Source organism: Brachycentrus maculatus, unplaced genomic scaffold (genome assembly GCF_059751285.1).
Source record: "Brachycentrus maculatus isolate JH-2025_06_01 unplaced genomic scaffold, ASM5975128v1 h1tg000061l, whole genome shotgun sequence".
Lineage (NCBI taxonomy): Eukaryota > Metazoa > Arthropoda > Insecta > Trichoptera > Brachycentridae > Brachycentrus > Brachycentrus maculatus.
The window spans coordinates 2,272,182-2,295,891 of record NW_028280815.1 but is presented as its reverse complement, the minus strand read 5'-3'; the positions used below and the strand labels follow the sequence as shown (position 1 = coordinate 2,295,891).

At 34.3% G+C, this 23,710-nt stretch overlaps 2 protein-coding genes across 6 annotated transcripts in view; one reads left to right on the top strand and one right to left on the bottom strand.

Moving 5' to 3' along the window:
• Nucleotides 1–21,707, top strand: part of LOC148311589 (neo-calmodulin-like) — a 49,935-nt gene extending 28,228 nt beyond the window's left edge. For both annotated transcript variants that reach the window (XM_088256438.1, XM_088256439.1), the window contains exons 2-6: nucleotides 17,019–17,121; nucleotides 18,359–18,502; nucleotides 19,143–19,334; nucleotides 19,619–19,675; nucleotides 21,487–21,707. In XM_088256438.1, the coding sequence (XP_088112564.1) occupies nucleotides 17,019–17,121; nucleotides 18,359–18,502; nucleotides 19,143–19,334; nucleotides 19,619–19,675; nucleotides 21,487–21,554 (564 nt within the window). In that variant the 3' untranslated portion in view covers nucleotides 21,555–21,707. The remainder of the gene's footprint in view (nucleotides 1–17,018; nucleotides 17,122–18,358; nucleotides 18,503–19,142; nucleotides 19,335–19,618; nucleotides 19,676–21,486) is intronic.
• LOC148311590 (neo-calmodulin-like) lies at nucleotides 7,106–12,108 on the bottom strand. 4 transcript variants are annotated; one of them, XM_088256432.1, is made up of 7 exons: nucleotides 11,726–12,108; nucleotides 11,477–11,659; nucleotides 10,454–10,676; nucleotides 9,727–9,870; nucleotides 8,740–8,943; nucleotides 7,712–7,768; nucleotides 7,106–7,636 (listed from the first exon to the last, which is right to left on the bottom strand). In XM_088256432.1, the coding sequence occupies exons 2-7, from the start codon at nucleotides 11,477–11,479 to the stop codon at nucleotides 7,497–7,499; spliced, it is 771 nt and encodes a 256-aa protein (XP_088112558.1). In that variant the 5' UTR covers nucleotides 11,480–11,659; nucleotides 11,726–12,108; the 3' UTR covers nucleotides 7,106–7,496. The 4 variants fall into 4 exon arrangements, with proteins under 4 accessions (XP_088112558.1, XP_088112560.1, XP_088112561.1 ...); XM_088256434.1 differs by having other exon boundaries at nucleotides 11,801–12,106; XM_088256435.1 differs by having other exon boundaries at nucleotides 12,035–12,106.
• Nucleotides 21,708–23,710: the final 2,003 nt, after the last annotated feature.

The window sequence follows — 23,710 nt, the reverse complement described above, 5'->3', positions numbered from 1 at the left end:
GATGACGTACAGCGGTGTCCGTTTTTCGTTTTATTAAAATATCTAAAGTTTAAACCTTCATATCTCCCTTAGTTCTCTGCAGATTTCAATCAGAATGTTACCGATAGTCTTGTGATTTTTCATGTGAATTCAATTTCAATTTATTGGCCAATAATAACACATCATGGGAATGATCCATTGATGCTGATTTTTCTCTCGTACTGACGCGACGGTGCACCGCGGTGTATAGAAAATGATTCAGTTCATTAGCGTGTCGTCTATGTAAGTACGTAATTTGGTAGTTTATATTATATATTAATTTGGTTTAAGACTTTGGTTCAGGTACAAAGATCGGTTGTAGTGACACAATGACATTAGTAGGTGTAATTAGAAACTCGCATAATGTAGATAGTTTATATAAGATTTTGTAGTATTGATTTATGTTAACACGTACACGTACCTAACTCCAGTATTGTGCAGATCGTATAATACCAGTAAATATATATATATTTATATTTATATATATATATATATATTTATTTATGTATATATATATATATATATATATATATATATATATATATATATATATATATATATATATATATATGTATATATATATATATATATATATATATATATATATATATATATATATATACATATGAAATGCGCTCCCTCAGACGAATGTGTGGAAAATCATTGTATGACAGAATTAAAAACGATGATATAAGGAAGGAATGTAAGGCTGAACGAGGAATAATTGAAAAGATTAGAAAGAGCTCTTTGCGGTGGTATGGACATGTGGAGCGAATGGATAGCGAGAGAATGACTAAGAAAATATATGTGGCGAATGTGAGAGGGAAAACAGAACGTGGACGACCGAAAAAGACTTGGCACGATCAGATCAATCAGAACCTAAAATCTGGCGGTGTCAAAAGTCTGCGTAATCGGAGGGCATGTATGACTAGATGTATGGATGTGAAGGAGGCTAGGAGTGTATGTCAGGACAGAAGAGTGTGGCGTTCCATCCTCTCTGCCTACCCCTGCGGGGAAACGGCGTGATGGTAGTAGTAGTAGTAGTACATATGAGGAGTATGTATGAACGTGGAAGAGGCGAAGAATGTTTGCAAAAACAGATCGGTGTGTCGTTCTATTCTCTCCTCCCACCCCTGCGGGAAAGCGGCGGGATGGTTAGTTAGTTATATATACTAGCCATACCCGGGCACGCGTTGCTGTGGCTTTATTTGGCCAAAAGAAAAAAATGAAAGCAAACAATTATATTATGATTCATTTCACAATGCTTGCGGAGCAATGAAAATAGTAATAACCTATGAGAAACAACGATGCATTCCAAAACATAGAAAAAGCTAAGCGTCAATAACTGTCATGAAGCACGCTGTCGGCCATGAATAACATATAGTATGAATATGTTGCTCTTACGTCCAACACATGACGCTTTACCCGATGCAGGATTTAAGATTTTGCACGAATGAACTTTTCTATATACATAGGTGCTTGTATGTTGTTATGTATATGATGATAAGCATGAAGAGACAAAGAGGTAAAGAATATTTGCAAAAACAGAGTGGCGTTCTATTCTCTCTGCCTATCCCTGAGGCGAAACGGCGTAATAGATTGTTAGTCAATAGTTCTCTTTTTATTTTCAGATCCCTAACATTACCTTGCCAGTGTCCTTAGAGTGATATATTATATAATTATATACATCGTTTCATGGTACATCTTCTTCTGCGTCTTACTCCTTATTACCCTATGTGACCCTTGTGGAAGCAATGACTCTTCTCCAGTTATCCCTTGACTGCGCTGCACGTAGCGCTCCAACCACCGAGGTGCCTGCTGCATTCTAGCGTTAGAAATGTCCATTTCCAACGCTAGAATCAGGGTGTCTTTTTTAATATGAAAATGTGGACGATTTAGATACCATTTTTGGAATAAACAGTTAATTTTTTTTGCGTTGTGTCCTTTGGCATTTAACCAGCGATATATTCTTATTTAAATGCGATGATTGCGTGCTCACATGTACTGTACTTTGTGATTCGTGGTCATCGTTCATTATTGAACGTTCAGATCCAATATAACTCCATTGATCCCGCCTCAGGGTCAGCGGTCGGCGGTCAGGAGACAGCAGCCTGCGTCAGTAGTCGGCCGTCTCAAGTGGACTCATCTCCACAATGCACCCGGCAACTTCCCAGCTAAATTGTGCCATTCATCTTCAATTATCACTTATCAATGGACCCGACTGTGAGAAATGCTTCAATGAATGACGATCCGCGTACTCCTGACCGGGGTTTCTCAATCGTTTGAGCGTTACAACCCTCTTTAAACAAAATAAAATAAAATAAAATAATTTCGCAATTTTATTTCGACATCTCAATATAGATGAAGAAGAATATGGAAGTCTGGGTATTTCCAGGGCTTACGACCTAATATAGGGTGTGACATTCACCATTATATATATATATATATATATATATATATATATATATATATATATATATATATATATATATATATATATATATATATATATATATATATATATATATATATATATATATATATATATATATAACATATATTATATATACCAGTTATCAAAATGGATTCTTCCCTAATAATTTTACATACTGAGAGACGCCGGAAAACATGATTTTAAATATTTATTAAACTTATACAGTGATGCCTCGCATAACGAACTCTACGCACTACGAACTTCTCGTTCGTCTATTACACGACTCACACAACGAACCCCGCTTCACAAAACGGACTGTATCGTAATTCATCGTGCCGACCATTCACATTGTCACATTGTTAATCATGGGAAGAACGGTGAATGTTCTTTCTTCGTCTTACTCCGCATTACTGAGGGTTGTGACCCTTGTGGAAGCAATGACTCTTCTCCAGTTATCCCTACACTGCGCTGCACGTAGCGCTCCAACCACTGAGGTGTCAGTTGATCCTTGAAATGATTTTCTCCAATTCGAAATGATTAAATTATTTTCTTGAAGAGTCTGGCATCGTGCCGGAGGCATAAATTAAGAAGAAAACTAAAAATTAAAGATTTCAAAAACATTTATTTCATAGAATATTACATGCATAATGAAATTTAACGAAAACGTCATAATAATTGTGTATAATTATTAGTACACTTATAATGGCCCACTCAAAAGATTGCCTTGTATTTTTTATAAATGTATTTTATTATATCGTCGCTGCAGATTTGTAAGCTCGTATGTCGATTGCGTCGGTAAATAACTCGCCAAGTCCGATCAAATTTTAATTTTTATATTTTTTAAAAGAGAAGTAGAACTAGCATTATAAAGCTAATTTAAAATTTTAAAAAATTACATTCGAAGTTGCAAATCTGCAACCACAATTATTTTTAAATGTTTTTCAACGAATTTGTTGATATAATTTTATTAAAAACATCAATAGTTATTCAAAATTTCTAAGTATATGATATGAAGGTTTTACATATTTATTTTTGAAAAAAATATTATTTTCGTAGGTAAATTGATCCCGAGTTGGATTCCTGTATATTTTTCCAGTGACAGAAGATATTGTTTAACTACGTAGGGTAAAATAAGAGTCATTGGCCTCCTCACAGTTATTGGCACTCCTAATTTTATATATACATATTGTCTTCTGATGTGAGACACATATTGATGTATTTTATGTTTATGATAAGAAAACGTGATCTAAAGCAGTAAAAACTATTGGGTCCAATTTTCTGATTTTTCTGATTTTTGTTGTTTGTTTAAATTGAATGTAAAACAAGTATTCAAAAACAAGTTTTTGACAAATTTCTAATCAAATATTGAATATATTAATAATAATAATAATAATATACAATAATTTATTTTCAATTGGTCTGGGTGTTTGTGATGTATTTTTCTCATTTACTTTCCCTATCCTTATTATCCTACCTGCAGACAAGCCTCTAATAGAGCCTTTGCGGGTTATTCCTTTAAAATAAAAAATAAAAAATAAAAATGCTTCCATTCTAGTGTGTTATTTGTTATTTTCCGAAATTTACATAATGTTACATTCAATATTTGAACCACTAACTCGTACTTCGTAACTTTTGAAGCACTAAATTTGTACTTTGCAACTTATAAAATAACTCTTAATAAAAACTTGTGTATTTAAATTACTATATTATATGTTAACTTAATTATAATGTCGACAAGTTTCGAAGCAAACACTATTTTTCCTTAATATAAAATTATTTAGTAAGATATTTTCAAATAATTTGAATAGGGAGCCAATAACTCATTGTATTCTCACCATAAAATAAATGCGAATTGGTTCTCATAACACCGTTGAATACTCCGTACCTTATAAACGTACTTGGAGATTTTTTAAGTATCTTCGGGGCCAATAACTACTCTCTTTACCCTTTGTAGATATGTATTACGACATATGTATAAATATTTATATAATTCTCAATTGTCATTTTATGAATGAATTTATAAAGTTAAGTATTATTTTTTTGAGTTCTATGAAAATTTGTAAAATCTGAAAAAAAACGTTCTGAGCGACTGGCGATAACTTTTTCGGTTTTCACTTCGGGAACGTTGGAAAAGATACCATTTTAAGACCTTGGATTGAATATTTTCAGTACGATTTAATATTTAAAATATCTACGTTAGAAAATTAACAATGGTTTTGTGAGATACAGAAAAAATGCACTACATATCGTTCACTCCTTTCAAGAACGTCATAAATCAAAATCTTGATTTTTCAGGAGAACGTTTTTAAAGTTTAAAAATATAATACAATGTATTAAAAATAAATATCAAGCCACTTATTGAACTTTTTACTGTGCAACATATATTTTTAGGTAAAACCTGAAGGGTTTTTCTCCATTTGAAAAATATTTAACATATTTAAAAAAATATTAAACAATACCTTTTCTTCAAAATGCAAAAAACAACACTTTCTGCCCTGTAGCGGGTAAATATTAAGCTAAAAATATGCCGCTTTTGCTGGTATATAGTACATTTTATGGGCATTCCGAAAACATGCACAACTGAAAATTGACGATTTTTGGTTTGTGACGTTCTTGAAAGGAGTGAGCGATATATTAAATATCTTATGCTACCAGAAACACCGAGGTTTAAAATAAATGACACACAGGATTGTCGAGGTTGGAAGTAGATTGAGAAGACTTCATCTTAAAATCGATTCAATTTTGACGTCAAAAATCTTCTTTATGACTGTTCGCTCTACAGACAAAACATCAAATACCTACGTAATAAAGCAGTTACGTTAAATAAATAAATTAACAAATAATTTACAATGTTTTAATGAGAATTGCAGCAAATTATTATACATGAGAAAAATATTGAGTTACAGTAAAAATGAAAATGAAAAAAAAAAATTAAATTGTATTATTTGTTATTTATCCAAATATTGGTGGTGACACAAGTTTACTGGTTGGTTATAAGTACATGTTTATTGGTTGGTTATACAAGTTTACACAAGTTTATTGGTTAGTTATACAAGTTCATTGATTGGTTACGCAAGTTTAGTGGTAGGTTATACAAGTTTACTGGTTGGTTATACAAGCTTACTGGTTGGTTTTATAAGTTTACTGATTGGTTGTACAAGTTTATTGGTTGGTTATACAAGTTTACACAAGTTTATTGGTTAGTTATACAAGTTCATTGATTGGTTACGCAAGTTTAGTGGTAGGTTATACAAGTTTACTGGTTGGTTATACAAGCTTACTGGTTGGTTATATAAGTTTACTGATTGGTTGTACAAGTTTATTGATTGGTTATACAAGTTTACACAAGTTTATTGGTTAGTTTTACAAGTTCATTGATTGATTACGCAAGTTTAGTGGTAGGTTATACAAGTTTACTGGTTGGTTATACAAGCTTACTGGTTGGTTATATAAGTTTACTGATTGGTTGAACAAGTTTATTAGTTGGTTATACAAGTTTATCGGTTGGTTTTAAATATTTTAAGCCGCTCAGAACTGACGTTGCTGGAGCAGTTAAGCATGGTTCGAAATGCTACTTACTTTTGAACAAAATATAAAAATAATAATGCACGGAATTGACTTACGGTCACCTATGACCTATGACACTTACAATTTGTGAGAGCATTTCAAAATGAAATTTCTTGATTCTGTCTTATGTTAATAACGGCTTTCATCCAATATTCTGACAAAACGCCAATCTTGTTGTTGTATTGTTTATCTGACATTAAATTTACTTGTTGTCCGCCTCCGTGGTGTAATGGTCAGCGTGTTTAGCTACCGTGCTGGAGGTCCCGGGTTCGATTCCCAGGGGGGGTGAAAATAAATATTAGTGATTTAACACTGTAATATTTATTTAATATTACTCTGGACTGGTTCCTGAAGCGCAAGAGATCACCTTGCCTTCATGTAAGTAATGATCTAGATAACACTGCGTCAATTTGATGCATTGCCCTATGCACCATTAGGTGCGGGTAAGCGTTATAAGTAAGTAAAATTTACTTTTTTGGGTTTATTTTGGAACCATGTGAATTTTTTTTATGAGATACAATCAGCAGATGAAGTTGTAGGTCTTTTAATCAAATTACTACACAGAAGATGTGCAGTAATTTGATTTGATTGAAATACCTTCGTCAATTGCCATTTGATGAGTAAGCACCAATCAAATGAACGAGTATCATACACGAATGCTCACATTTCGCTCACTCCTTTCAAGAACGTCATAAATCAAAAATTGTCAATTTTCAGATGTGCATGTTTTCGGAATGCCCAGAAAATGTACTATATCTCAGCAAAAGAGGCATATTTTAACTCAATATTTACCCGTTACAGGGCAGAAAGTGTTGTTTTTGCATTTTGAAGAAAAGGTTTTGTTTAATAATTTTTTTAAATATGCTAAATATTTTTCAAATGGTGAAAAAACCCTCAGGTTTTACGTAAAAAGATGTGTTGTACAGTAAAACGTTCAATAAGTGGCTTGATATTTATTTTTAATACTTTGTGTTATATTTTTAAACTTTAAAAACGTTCTCCTGAAAAATCGAGTTTTTTTATGTATGACGTTCTTGAAAGGAGTGAGCGATTTATATAACGAAAAGGAAGGCTCATTTGAAAATCTTTTTAGTTTTGGTGTCATGGTGGATTTGAGATCTACTTGCATTTCTACTTGGGCACAAAATACCGTAAATGTGTCACGTTTATTTTGATTTAAGTACTTATTAACTTAAATCAAAATAAACGTGATTTTATATCACATTGGATTAAAAACACATTATTTATCAAAGCGTAAGCCAAAATCAATATGATCGATTACGATAAAAATAGCGTATACAGTTATCAAATGGCGAATTTCGGATTACGAGTTTACACGAATATTAATTAGTTAAGAATACATGAAATTTAAATGACAAAAATGGATTTAGGACATAATTGATGTAGGTAATGGATGACTTATTAATATTCGAAGTAGCATAAATTGAACGAGGAGTTGATTGAATATATTTTTCCATTAAATGGTGGCCGTCAAGGGAGGTCTTGGCACAACGTTCCCGTTTTTAGTTTCATCGTTTGCCGCTTCTATGGCGTCGTCTTCTTCTTCTTCTTCGTACTCTATCGGGTCTTCTGGCTCACCGAGGGCGTGAACAAATTCTGGAACAAAATATTTGATTTTATTTCTATCCGTTTGGAGTTCTATTTTTGAAAAATATTTTGTTTTGTACATACCGTAGAAGTCGATTCTTCCATCACCGTCGACGTCGACTTCTTTGATCATGTCCTCGACTGAAACAAAATGTGCACTTATGTAAAACATTCACAGCAATAACAACGTTAACAACGTTATTTGTTCATGGTTTTAAAAAATATATTTCGATAGTATGTAGGTAAACAAAAAAATTAAACTTAACCTCAGATCGTCGAAATTAACCTTTCCCTAAAAGATAACCTTAGTAATGTGTTTTTTTTATTAACTAATTCTACTACAGTCAAACGGAACCAATTATTATTATTTCATGTGCCTCCACATTTATGTACATAATATTTTTAGAAGCTCTTCGTTTTGTTTCTTATATTTTTAAATAGCACGAGGGTCAAATTTTAGAATTTTATCATTTAGACTTGCGTAGGGTACCATTATCTGCCTCCGTGGTGAAATGGTAAGGGTGTTTAGCTACCGTGCTGGAGGTCCCGGGTTCGATTCCGAGGGGGGGGTAAAAAATAAATTTCAGTGATTTTAAACTCTAATATTTATTTCGTATTACCCTGGACTGGTCCCTGAAGCGCAGGAGTGATCACTTTGCCTTCATGTAAGTAACGATTAAGATAACACTGCATCAATACAATGCAGAGCCCTATGCACCATTGGGTGCGGATAAGGGTTAGAAGAAGAAGAAGGAAGGGTACCATTATTTCTACCATTGACACTTTGAATAACTTCTTATGCCATAATAACTCTCTATAAAATGGTTGACCGTTGTCTCACCTTCCATCGGATCAAAATCACTCATTTTTGCTATTATGCTTGCATACATAAGTGTTGCGACTGGCGCTTCATTTGATGCTTTTAGCCTAGCTTCCATTGACACACATGATGCATATTTGAATTTGCAATAACTTTACTCATTGTGCCATTTATCAAAGTCTTTCATTCACTCTTTATTCAATATCATGAATTGCGCCATTTTCCATAAAATTTTCCTTTTGACTAAGGAAAGTCATTCAATATTTTTTTTGATATTCAATATCCAACTTACTTTCTTCTTCACTGAGGTCCTCTCCCAGGCACTGCAGCACGGCGCGCAGGTCGGACGCGCAGATGTAGCCCCTGTTGTGCTTGTCGAACACGTGGAAGGCGTCCCTCAGCTCCTTCTCTTCCTCCTCAGCTGTGTTGCACTCCTGGGCGGCTCCCATGTTGGAGAGGATGGTGACGAACTCTTCGAAACTGACGTTACCATCACCTGAACATGAAAATATCGGATTTATGATGTTATCTTCCTTTGATACGATGTCAGGAACAATGATTAAAAAAGGAAGAAATGGAAGAATACGGAAAAAGCCTAAATATATACAGTAGTGAAAAACAGAAGGCTAGAGAAGAAGAAGACAAATAATAAAACGATGTCAGAACGCGTGAGTAGCACTTGGGCTTGGGTAGGATGGTTAGCTGTGTCAAAGAAAACCTCGGTAAACTCATGAGAATTCGGACTGTCGCATGCTTCGCACCGTAATGCCAGCCTTAAGTTGTTTGTCCAAAGTGTTCGAAAATTTATGTCCTGTATTTTTACGACCTTCGCTAACTATATCGCGAATTCTAATACCTCTTTCGACAAGTCTCATGACTCATGACATATTTGATGTGAATATAGTCCATTTCGTCGCACTCCGAGCTATTTTATTTCGCAAAATGAGCGGGATATGGAGGCGTTGTATCATCACACGCACATCTGCCTTGACTCAACGTCATCCTCAACATCCGTGGAAAATGTTGAGCGTAGAAAATCGCACAAACATTTAACACTGAAGCCATTAAAAATAATTGGGTCGAGAAGAACGAGACATTAAGAAGAATTGGGTCAAGCTAATAATGATGATAACAGATGGTAACATAAAAATATTTAAAATATGCACTGGAAAGTAAACTGGTGCATATTGCGAAATTTTGAGTCCTGTACACTGTTTCAAGATGGAAGTATTATCATCTCGTCAGTTCATATTTCCTAATTTGAATGACAGATACTTACCATCAGAATCAACTTCCTGTAGCATCTCCTGAAGCTCTTCACTCCTGGCGAACTGCCCTAAGCTCCTCATAACACGACCCAGTTCTTCCTTGGTGATGCTTCCATCACCGTCTTTATCAAAGAGCCTGAACGCTTCTCGGAATTCTGAAAATACAGAAAATTAGAAAAACCTAGTTATAGTAATTCTAAAGATGATGTGATATTTCAGAATTCACCCAAAAACAAAGAAAAATAAGGCCATTCGTCAGTGGAATTTTATGAACGATTTTTGCCCGCCACTCATGACAAAAGAGGAGTCGGAAGATCCCAAAAAGCAAGTCCATAAACAAAACATTAACATATTAAAATATCAAGTTGTTTTCTACATCCCATAAGATGGACCCCAAATATCTTAAGATGGAGTACTTGGAAGAACAAAAGAAGCGTCGGAAGACCCCAAAAAAGCAAGACAAAAAAACAAGTCCATAAACAACACATTAACATATTGAAATATCAAGTTGTTATTACACATCCCATAAGATGGACCCCAAACAAAAGAGGCGTGGGAAGACCCTAAAAGAGATGGTCCAACGATATGTCGTACGTCGCTATGGCGCCTGTGGGGGGTAGAAACTGGCTGCAAGCAGCAACCGGCCAGAGGAAATGGAAAGAAGGGGAAGAGGCCTACATCTGAGAGTGGAGGACAGAGGGCTCATAAAAGAGAAGAAGAAGCCTCTCGACAAGTTACCTTTCATCTGCTTCTTGGAGATGCCCAGGTGCGCGAGGGCTGTGGGCGAGTCGATGCTGGGTGGGGGGCGCGTGAAGCTCATCTCCTTGCGCAGCAGGCGGCTGCGCGGCAGGGCGGAGGGCGCAGGCCGCGCCGGGGGCTCCACGGGGGCGGGGGGCGCGGCCGCCTGCTCCTCGGGGGCGGCGCAGCTGGGCTCGCCGCCCGCCTGTCCGGAGCCGCGTGTCTAAAATATACATTTTTTATACTCCTTTTAATTTTTCTCTCATTCATTCTTCATACCCTTATCCGCAACCGATGGTGCATAGGGCACTGCATCATTAAACACAGTGTTATCTCGATCGTTAACACATGGAGGAAATGTACCAGTTCAGGAAGGACAAATTCGAAAAAACAGCCCTCCGTTTCAGGTACCAGTCATGGGTAATATTGAATCAATATAAGAATGAAAAATCAGTTATATTTATTTGACACCCCTCTGGGAATTGAACCCAAGACTTCCAGTACGGTAGTCGAGCGTGCTGACCATTATACTACGGAGGAGGACAAAATTTCTCTCACTGACACCCAAATGTGCACATTAATTTGGCAGTAATATCTTGATTTTTTTTTTAGTATTTATCTTCTAGGCAAGATTTCAATATCTTATATTCTCTTTTTTACGAATATTTAGAGTTTTATGAATTCATAAGTTGTACCTGCGAAAGTAACATAACATGAAAAAGACTGGTATGTTTATTTTTAATTATATACAGTGGAACCTTTTATAACGAGCATAATTTGTTCCAAAATCTCATTCGTTAAGTAAAACATTTTTTTTTGTTTTGACTGGCGCAGAAGTCCCGGCTCATAAGTTTATGTCTTGACACAAGTGAAAAATGGACTTGACCTTTTTCTGTAACTCGTTATGCGGAATGTCGCTCGTTAAGGAGCAACTTGTTGACATTTTCTTTTGCTCGTTATGCGAATTACTCGTTATGAGAGGTGCTCGTTATGAGAGGTTCCACCGTAGTTTATTTCGCTTACCATTATCTCCTTTAGCTGATTCACCAGAGGCGAACCAGTTAAGAAGTGGTTCACGGCGGAAAATATTTTCCCGTCCAACGTGACGCTGGGCAGAGCCGGACCCGCTCGGGTTAGGTGATCTGTCTGCTCAGCCGACCTTCGATACCCACGCGCGGCACTCGATCGAGTCGCTCACTCTGAAAACTGTCGAAAGATCGATCAAAATGCACCGAAATTCCTACCAGCTGCGAAACGGAAGCAACGACCTACTTGTTATGGAAAATTATCAACCTGTAGCTCGCTAACCACACAAAACGATACCAGCTATTTGAAAAATAATTTAGCGTAAAATTACAGCTTATCGGAATCGAACTATCACTTTGCCAAACGCGTCAGTAAATCGCGTATATTTTAAAAACCACAAGTGATTTTTTCTCGATTTTTCACTTTCAGCACATTTCACTGTTGAATATTAAATCGATAATCCTTTTTTTACAGCATAGAATTTGCGACCATTTTCGTGGGTGAATAAGCCTTTTCTTCTAGACTTTTTATTATTATTTTAGAGTCCTGACGTACAGAGGCTTTGTTGTAGTATTGATCTGTCGTCAGTTAGGTACGTGTAGTCCCCCGGGCTGCCTGCTCTCGACTGAGAGGCTCCGCAGGAGGCTGCAGCCTGAACCCACCCCTCACCCCATCCCTTAGTTTCGTTACCCGGTAATCGGTGCCACCCCGTACTAGCTGGAATACGGGAGAAATGAGAATTGTGACGTATGCCACTAGCGCAGTTTTATTATATCTCCAAACGGCTAAAGCAAATTCGTACGCATGATTTTTTTAGTATGCCTAAATTCACATATCACTGGTTTTAAATATAAGAAAAATACCACTTTGAGCAAATGATAAATTCACTTTAGTATGTAATTGAACATAAGTGAATTGACTTTTTGTATGAACAATGGTAATTGCCATAAGGCAGGAACTAAAATTAAAATTAGAGATGCAGAAAATACAAAATGATTTTTTTTTAAATAAATTATTACGAAATTTCGATTTTACCAAATTCAATTTTACAGAAGAATGATGTGCGTTATGTGAAAAATAAATAATGGATTGTTTCTGGTCATTTTGTTGGTAGTTTTTTTTAAATTTACCATTGCATTTCAGTTGAAGGGGAATCGCAAGTAATGTTTTCATTTTTAATTTAAGTTTTATTTGTAATATTTTCATTCTCTCTCTTGCACGAAAATACTACTAAAGCGCGAAGTTATTTTGTGGGTTAAAACGATACGAAAAAATAAATTTTCTGTGTTTAATTTAATTATCAAATCAAAACTTAAGCTTGATAAAAATAAAACACTTACGTTTTAACCACTTTTATGTTCTTATATTTCTCCGAGTGGTTTCACAAATACTTTATCTTCATTAGGTATGCACAGATAAGCAGAGATTTATAAAATAACACGAAAAAAACAGTTACAATCTGTAGGTAGTAAATAGATCTATGGGTAAGTAGAATTTTTTTTTAAATAGCGCAATTTAAATTTTATATAATTAATATGGTCATTATTAATATGTTTTAGAAAAAAATGACGTTTTTAAAATACATAATCCAAATTAGCGCGAATTCGTTGATTTTGTTTGTTTAAAAATGAAACAGATCCATGTAACCAATCTCAAAGCTGTAAAACTTACTTATTTTCATTAAAAAATATTATAAAAATCAATGTATCGTAAAATCAAATAAAAAAAGGTGAAATATAAAAATCAGGATTACCAGTTTATTTTTTTAAATAAACTGAATATTTTCTAACCAAATCAATTATAGTTTACGGAAACGATTGGAACTGTGATTTTCTGCGACAATGGCTCCCTTCGGCAAAATATTGCCGAAGGCTCTGTAAATTGGATTCGCTTGGAGTTTTATATTGAAGGAAGTTTGTAAAGTTTCCACTATTATATAAATCCTTTCCGAATGTGCACTTCGACCGTTCAGATCGTCGAAATTTTCAATGAGTGAACCTAACTTTAGGTGTATTTTATACCCGTATGCATAATATATACATGCATTGCGGATAAAGTTTCAACTGGCAGATAAATGGTATTGAACGCTTTTATTTCGAAAACGTTACAAGTGCACATACCTATGAGTTTTATAAATTCTACGGAATATTTTGTGTGTGTCTAAATCTGCGTTCACAAATCCTAGGTTGTACCTCACTTAGCAGTTTTTTTCTATCAAGATATCCGAACATAGATAATATGTGCATAGAGATGAGAATATGGAAGTCAGGGTATTTAAAGGGCTTACGACCAGTAGTTAGATGCATGAACGTGGAAGAGGCGAAGAATGTTTGCAAAGACAGTGGTGTGGCGTTCTATTCTCTCTGCCTACCCCTGCGGGGATTCGGCGTGATGGTTAGTTAGTTAGTTACGACCAGTAGTTGGCTGGCTTATAAGATTACTTTATACCCTGTGTAGAATGGTTTCTGCCCACGACTGACAATCACGTTACTCAAATTTCGACACGTTGAAGACCGAGGGTGACTTAGCAGTTCCCTATGCACCATTGGGGTGCGAATAAGGGATTGAATGAATGAATATCATTTAAGGGTATGCAATGAGTTACAGGGATAATACTAAGAAATGGAAGGAACATGTTCGCCACCTGAAAATGTCTGGACATTACACGCTTTTTATAACCTTACATCTCCCAATAATATACGAGTACATGGTCGCTGGAATGCACCAACCTACAATGTGTATGTATAACATATATTGTGTTATACACACCAGCGGCTAGTAGTCGGTGTTCAGTTGGAAAGTTCCTACCATTTAGCGGTTAATAGGGATTGAATGAGGGGGTAATTGAATAATGTCGTCTCGGATATGTGACCTCTTGAACTTTCGTGCATTCCACTTTATGATCTCCAAGGAGATTCACACTCGCAGTCATTTGGACCGCTTAAATAAACTTCTTTGTTAAAAATATATATATTAAAAAAAAAATAAAAATAAAATATATATATATATATATATATATATATATATATATATATATATATATATATATATATATATATATATATATATATATATATATATATATATATATATATATATATATATATATGTGTGTGTGTGTATATACATTTATATTTATTTATCTCAAAGTAGTGTAAAATAATAAAACAACAATATAACAAAAAATAAACTTACGAAGCATATAAATGAATAAAATAGAGGACTTTTTTGAGTTACAACACTATACGAGTATATTACAATTGCTGTAGGTGGTTTGAATCACGGAATCCAGGAATGGCATTTCTGCCAATTTAGACCCTGTCTAGGATTTCTTTGCATTCTTCCTCCTTTTTCTATTTGATTTTATCTTTGTTTCCCTATCTTTTCATTTTTTAAATCCAATTTCAAGCAGATATTTTCCTATTCCCGCGTTTTGTCTTTCCAATTTCGATTCGATGTTTTTTTATGTTGCCCTTATTTTTCAATGCAATTTTGTTCCAACGTTTTTCATAAGGAATAGATTCTTTCCTTCAGAATCAAGTTTTATTCCGTCGTTTTTCTCTTTTCATTGTAATCCAATTGATTTCTGACGTCCTTTTTCTTTTGTAATCGGATTCCTATCCGACGTTTTCCTTTTTTCGTGTTTCTCAATTTGATTCCAATATTTGAGTCTGAAAATAACTTGTTCAATTCCAAACGTTTCTTTGTTTTTTTCAAATCGATTTCATTACAATACTGTTTATATTTTTTAAATCCAATTTTAATTAATTTATATTATATTTTTAATCCACCTATATTAGACAGTCTTATTTTATGTAATGCATAACAATTTAATTTAATTTATTGTTTCGGCATTAACTTTGTGGTAAGACATGTTACAATGATTACAGAAAACACTTGTTTTTTACCACTTGAGTTTTATTATAGACTACATGTTTCAGAAGTTAAACTTCCATCATTCAGGTCTGTATAATAACAATAATGTTATTATACAGACCTGAATGATGGAAGTTTAACTTCTGAAACATGTAGTCTTTAATGAAACTCAAGTGGTAAAAAACAAGTGTTTTCTTTAATCATTGTAATTTAATTTTTTTTTTAAATCTTTGGTTGTACTTGTTTATATTTTTAAAGATTTTTTTCATCAAATTTTAATATACTTCTATTATATTTTAAATCCATCTAGATTTAATTCACTAAGTCTTATTTTCTTCTTTTTCTAACCCCTCTCCGCCCCCAATGGCGCATAGGCCACTACATCGTATAGATGCAGTGTCATCTTGATCGATAAATACACGAAGGAAATGTGATTAGCCTTGTGCTTCAGGTACCATTCTAGGTTGATATTAAGTAAATATTAGACTAAAAAATCACTAATATTTATTCTGTACCTCTTGGGAATTGAACCTGGGATCTCCAGCATGTTAATCAAACGCGCTAACCACTACGCTATGGAGGCGAACTGCCGTATTTTACTCAATTATAATCAATAAATTAAAATATAATTTTGTTTTAAAGTCACTATATATATTTTATTATAACTTAATTTTATTGTCTACCGGTTTCGAAGCTAACCGCTTCTCTTTCAAGACTGATTAATACTAGTATTAATCAGGCTTCAAAAGAAGGTAAAATAATAATAAAATATTTATAGTGATTTTAAAACAAAATAATATTTTAAATATAAAATGGAAAATCATAAAGTTATTGCTTCAAATATAAATTATAAAATATATTCTTTGGTTGTATGTTCATATTTTTTTATGATTTTTTTAAATCTAATTTTCATATCGACATGCCCTACGTAAAGTGCTCTAACTACATTTTTGTCAATTTTGAGATATTTGGTGTGCGTTATAAACAGACCGTTATCTACAAATAAAAATAAACAAAAAAACATATTTAAAAAAAAATACGCCTAGTTTTCAGGCGTACAGACTCTATTTACATCAAATTTTCGAAATGAAATAAACTCCTAAAATGCCAACTACTCAATTTTGACAAAGCATAAAGTTTAAAAATTATTTAAAACATTATTTTATCGTGTTTTTGTATGTATAATACTAGATTAGAATTTCAGATAAAACCGTTAATTAATAAAAAAAATACGTTGAAAAAAACCTTCTAAGCTAGGCATGGGGAACCTTTCTATTTCAATCGGCCACATTCACTTAACTGATGCAACATGAGGCCGCAGTAAAGAAAACTTTGACAACCCCCCTATAAACTAAATATTTTAATTATGTCACAATATAAATTGTAAAAAATGCAATTTTAAAAAATATGGAAAAAATGCCTATTTGCAAAAATTGGCATCAGTCAAAAGGCCGCACTAGAATAGCCAAAAGGCCGCAGGTTCCCCATGCCTGTTCTAAGCTCTCTCCTGTAAAGTAACAGATTTGCAGGTAGAGTACTTTACGTAAGTAGGGGTTTATTTTTTAATGCACTTACATTCGATTTCCACATTCTTCCAGTCTGACTTTAAAGTATAATGATGAAATGAAAAGATTTCCTTTGGATGTTGTTTGTTCTGTCCCAGGTCCCGTGCGCCCCCCGCAGGTCCCTGCGCCAGCAGCCCTCCCTGACGGTGAAGCCCGGCTCGGCACTCGCTGAGCTCGGTATCACAAGAAGGCAAATGGCTGGTAATTTATTTTCCAGTATATTTTTCTGTAAAATATTAATAAACTTATTTGATTAAACTAAAGTTTTTTTACAACATTTTGAATGTGCCCAAATACTTGTTCACAAATCTGGATTATCTCCAATTATAGGAGTTATTTAACAAATTCTTATTATTTTTTGACATCTCATCAAAGATGAAGAAGAATAATATAAATAAATTAAATAAATTATCTGGTCAAATCATTAGCTTAAATAATAAAAATGAAAATTATATTTTATGACGTTTCTCATGTGTGTGATTATAATCCAGGATTCAGACATCACATGCTAATATAAGAGTTTCTGCTGAGTAAAAAGCTTCTTTTCATCTCACCAATAGATGTCTCTAGTGAAGTTCTAGTGATTCAAGGATAATGTTTCAATTTTTTTTCAAATATATAGAACTTCCAAGAATTTGAGTAGTGTGGTTGTCAATAATGGGTAGAATTGGTGAATGTTACACGTGTGTAAAGTGATCACTTAAACCAGCCTATGACGGTCGTCAGCCCCGTAATGCCCAGACTTCCATATTCTTCTTCATCTTTGATGAGATGTCAAAAAAGAATATAAACTTTTTTTCTTCAGTATTCAATTATCTTTTAAGTGAACTAAAAAAGTTTGTCAAAAAGTTAATTAAAATAATTGTTATAGCGCCTTAAAGTTTTATTTTATAAAAATTGAAGACTGCAGCGATAAGACGCTCGTGAAATAGGCTTAAAAATCTGTTATGTATATATTTTTGACATTATTTTTTGTTTGTATTCATTAAATATATATAAAACCATTAAAATTCAATAACTTAATTTGTTTCTTTCACTTCTAAAAAGAATCACAAAAACGTGCTGTCTTAGCGTTTTCTGACACTCCCTTAAATATACATTATAAAAAAACTGTGCACCACTTGGGTGCGGAGAGGGGCCAGAAGAAGAAGATATTCAATTCAATTGAGTTTGGATGTTACTTTCATTATTTAGTAAGGTAAAGATTTAAATCCCCTTGTAAAATACATTGGGCCGGTGAAAAGTCACCAGTTTCGAGAGAAAATCTTGGACAAAGGGTGAAATATCTGCATGTTTTAAATGTTTATAACTCAGGGTACTTTTATTTTCTAAGTTATAAGCTGTATTTTTGCTGTAAGCTGAAAGTAATCATGTGCTAGTGCTAGAGGCTACCCATCTTGAGCTAGTATATCTTATTTCATGACAATGTTTGTTGTAGAATTCCGCGACGCTTTCAATTTAATTGACAAAGACGGTGATGGTAATATCAACATTACGGAGTTGGACCATGTGATGAGGAGTCTGCAGCAGTACGCTCGCTTGGAAGAACTCGAGGAGATGATCAGAGAAGTGGATTCTGATGGTAATTATATCGCTTGATTTCAGAAATCCGATTATTAACAAATACCTAGAATTAACATGCATGTAACTTAATAGATTATGGTAAGTCCATTTACGACTTAATTTGAGTAATGTGATTGTCAACCATGTTAAGATCAACTAACGTATACCTTGTAAATACTTAGACTGTCATATTTCCATCTAAAGACTCAATAGACTTCTTTGTCTATATCAAAAAATCAATTAGGATCTTAACGCATTGTTGTCGGCCAATTTTTTTTATCAATCCTGATTCTAATTATATTCAGACAGTCTACCGCCCAACCCTCAGTATACTAATCACGAGTAACCGCAGACCAGATTTTGATCTGTAAAGTGTTTTATGGCATCTTTCACATTCTACCAAAAGTAAGTAAATAGAACGCTTATAAACATCTCCTGCTCTCTACCAACAGTATGAAAAAATCACTTTTAAGCATTTCCCGCAAACAATGTGTTAAAAATGATACATAATAGTATTTATCAAACATCTACCTGTACCTAAAGCGCAGAACTGATCCTGCCTTCACAATATCAACAATCAAGCTAACAATGTATTGATAAGTGCAGTTATCTAACCCTTATGGGTTAGAATAATAATTCATGGCTGAAATTGTTTTCAGGTGACGGTATTGTAAGTTTTGAAGAGTTTGTGATGATAATGTGCAACATGGGATCCACCCTTCCCGAAGAGGACGAGAAGGAGTTGAGAGATGCATTTGCGGTATTTGATAAGCAGAACCGAGGCTACATCTGCGCTTCGGACTTGAGAGTCGTTCTTCAGTGCCTTGGAGAGGATTTAAACGAAGATGAAAGTAAGTGAAAGGAAAATCATCAATAAATAATACATTTCAAAAATAAGCTAATTTTATGTCTTATTAAATTCCTTATTATTGAAAAGGATTCTTAGTAATCCAGAACTTCAGGGGTAAATATCTTCAACTGATTTGAAAAAAGATAATATAAAACTGTTTGAAGTACTATATTTTGAAAGCGTAACTCCAGTGCATTAGGATGATATAAATAAGAAAATAACTACCTTTATCAAAAAATAAAACAGTAAATCGATTATCCTATTTAAATTTATTATATTTTTTAGTCGAGGACATGATCCGAGAAGTGGACATTGACCAAGATGGAAGAATAGACTTTAACGGTAAGAGTAATTGATTCCTGTATTTATAATATCTCTCAAGTTAAATACGTAGTATCAAAAAACAGTGTACAGATTTGTCAATTTTAACTAAATGCATACATGCAGCCAGTGCTGCTATTCTCCTCTTACTCTCACATAGTATCCACTATTCCACCAACAATTTCTTTCCTAAAGAACAAGTAGGGTCCTTCGTTGTTTCACTATCCCAGCAAACATATTCCACTCCTAGATATAAAAATCTGGATCGCAGGACTGATGCCATGCCATTTATTTTATTAAAGATTTTTTAACACCTCGTCATTCTGATACAGTACATTATGCACCACTTGTGGCTTAGAAGAAGAAATACATACATCATTTTAGTGTATGTTTTTGGTGAATTAATTTGTATAAAGTGATTATTTTTATTATTTTTAATAATCATGTTAAGTTGGCAATTTGAAAATGCTATTTTGTTATCTTAATTACTTACTATTGTTGATTTTAAAGTGCAGATACATATCTCACTTACTAATGCTTTTATCTTTAAAAAAAATATTATCACCGTGTCTCTTTTTTTCTTTAAACGAATCACATCATTATTTTTTTAAACTTATAATTTCAAAAAATTTCCTTAAGAACCTTTTTTTTTACAATTTTACATAAATAAAAGCCTTATAAAAAACCATTTACATAATAAATTATCCACTTGCTGATGAGGACAAAACTAATAAAATATGTCATTCTTTCACAACATATGTATATTTTTATTGTCACTCGCAAAAAAAATGATTTGCTTTTTTTACATATTTTTTTCATGATCCATTTTTTTCACAGTCCTGGAAAATTGCAGTTGGATTTGTAACATTTTAATCTGCTTATTTATGATCGCGGACAATGTTCATATTGCATATTGCAATCAATTAAACCATATCTGATCCCTATATAGAGTCCACAAACTGTCTCCAGGCTTTTCTGTCGGCCGCCAACTCAACATCCTCCCAAGTTCAGACGAAACTACCGACGAATTGTCAGCAGTGGTCGTCCTGAGTGGCGCGAACCTGACGCCTTGTAAAAGAGGCAAGCTTGATGGCGGCTCTCGGAAGGCATGCGGAGTACATGGCCAAGCCAACTGAATCGCCTTTTCTTGACGACAGTTGTGACCAAGATTTGCTGTGTCCTAACACCTTATCTCTTCATTCCTCACATAGTCAAACCACCGCATGCCTAAAATTCTTTGTAGACACCTATTCTCGAAGCTAAGTATACGGCTGCTCTGGGCCCTTGTCAGGTGCCATGTTTCACAGCCGTATAAGAGAGTAGGAGCAATGCAGGCATTGCTCAGTCGACCCCAAAATCAGGAGTACCTAATAAATTATTTCAAAACAATCTGCCTATTGATATAAATTATGGCACATTTATTATTACATATACACTTAACTGTTTATTACTATAACTTCAAACTAGTATCCTCACCCCAATGGTGCATAGGGCACTGCAGATAAATAAAGTGTTATCTTGATCGTCAACACATGAAGGAAAGGTGATCAGCCCTCTGCTTCCCGTGCCAGTCCAGGGAAATATTGAATGAATATTAGAGTGAAAAAATCACTTATATATGTTTGACCTCCCCTGGGAATCGAACCCGGGACCTCCAGAATGGTAGCCGAGCGTGCTGACCATTATACTATGAGGGCGGATTAAAACTACTATAAACTAAAATAAAATACAATCAATTATTTTTTTTATAATTTTTAATCTTTATTCTCAATAATAGTTGTTAGATACCCAGCACATCACCCTTAACTCCACTATTCAATGTTCCGTTCCAGAATTTGTCCAGGCGCTAGGTAAGCCTGACGACGATGATGACGAAGAAGTATTTCTAGAAGAGGAGTGAATAGGTAAACTTGATGACGATGATGATGAAGTATTTCCAGAAGGGGAGTGAAATATTTGATTGCCAATATCCCATAGTACTAATTGGCCAATATATTTTGAGACCTTCATTCATGATATGATCATTTTTGTCTAATAAAAATGTACAATTCTATTTGTGTTTTATTTTATGTCAAAAAGTTTGAGTGAAAAATGAGTTCAGTAGCAATACAATAATATAAACTTAATTATTATCCTTACAACTACAGATATTCAAGTAAAAATGTAAATGATAGGGCGTTTGTTCACTACACGGAATTTCACCGTCCGGCACTTCAGTTGGCGTGATAAAACGATGATTAGCTTGTGCTTTTGTCCATCTTTTTTCGGATCAGTGCTCTTGATCAGTGCGTGAACACGTTGCGCGTAAATTTGATCACGCTAAACTGTCGTAATTGCTTTCATTTTTCAAAATCGGACTGCCGGACGGTAAAATTCCGTGTAGTGCACAAGCGGCTATAGTCTGATATCGCTCACTCCTTTCAAGAACGTCATAAATCAAAAATCGTCAATTTTCAGTTGTGCATGTTTTCGGAATGCTCAGAAAATTTACTATATCCCAGCAAAAGAGGCACATTTTTAACTTAATATTTACCCGCTACAGGGCAGAAAATGTTGTTTTTGCATTTTGAAGAAAAGTATTGTTGAATTATTTTTTTGAATATATTAAATATTTTTCAAATGGAGAAAAAACCTTCAGGTTTTACCTAAAAAGATCTGTTGCATATCAAAAACTTCAACAAGTGGCTTGATATATATTTTAAATAAATTGTGTTATATTTTTAATCTTTAAAAACGTTCTCCTGAAAAATCAAGTTTTTTGATTTATGACGTTCTTGAAAGGAGTGAGCGATATGTTAAGTTTGAAGGAGCTTTGTATGGGCCTTTCAAGCAAAACCACAAGAAATGTGGTTTTGTATGAAAGCACCATAAAGTAACCCTGGGTATCGATTAAATTAGAAGATAACTCTATCTATACATACATATAAAAATGTATGTATGTAAAGATAGAGTTATCTATAATTTCAGTAAAACATACATATTATTCTTCTTCTGTGCGTGTTACGTCAAGTCTCCCTGACGTCGACTATCACTTGAGAGTAATTGTCCTTGTCTTGGACAGCTCTAAACAGTGCCTCGACGGTCCTGATCCCCGTCCATTGTCGTATATTCTGGCGCCAGGATATCTGTCTTCTGCCCACACCTCGTTGACCTTTTATTTTGCATTTTATGATTAGGTTAGATTAGCTCGTACTTCTCTCCTCTTAGCGCATGCCCCGGATAAGACACCTTCTGGACTTTGATGTCAGTCAGCAACTGTCTCCTGCTCGTGCTCTTTGGAGCACATTTGCTTCATCGGCATATTTAATGTTATTGATGTAGATACTATTCACTTTGACACCCATATTGCGTCAAAAATGAATGGTGTCTACGTCAATGTAAATCGCCAAAATAAATGATAAATTGGAGTACAAATTGAACAACATAGGTGACAAAACACATCCTTGTCGGACTCCACGCTGGATTGGGATGTCCTCCAATGTATATATTCAACAGCAGTTAATTTTATTTTCATTAACTTCTTAACATTCTTCTTCTTCTTCATCTTGTTGTAGGCCTTGTGGCCTGTTTTTAAGAGCGATTAGCCTCCTGCGATGTCGATTCCCAGCTATCGACCCACCTCTTTGGTGGTCTGCCTGGGAGTCGTCTACCATGGGGTTGGCCGTACAGTGCAATGTGGGGGAGTCTGGATGGTTCTATTCTCCTCACATGCGCATACCATTGTCTCCTTCGTTGCCTTCCCCACCTAACGACATCTTCGATCTCGCATATTTCCCTGATCCTGGAGTTTCTTATTCTATATCGAAGACTCTTGCCTGATATGCTTCTTAGAGTCTTCATTTCTGACACTCTAAGCGCGTTTGTTTTGTGGCAACGGTGTCCGCCCTACTTTCGATTCCATACGTCACGATGGGTTGGACACAAGGTTTGTAAATCTTCTTAATATTAATTCTTGTCATTACAGATCAAAAACCGGTTTAAAAATGCCAAAGTTGTGAGATATCAAGTCAAGAAAGAATGAATGTACCAGAATGAGATGCAAATATGAAAGTCCAG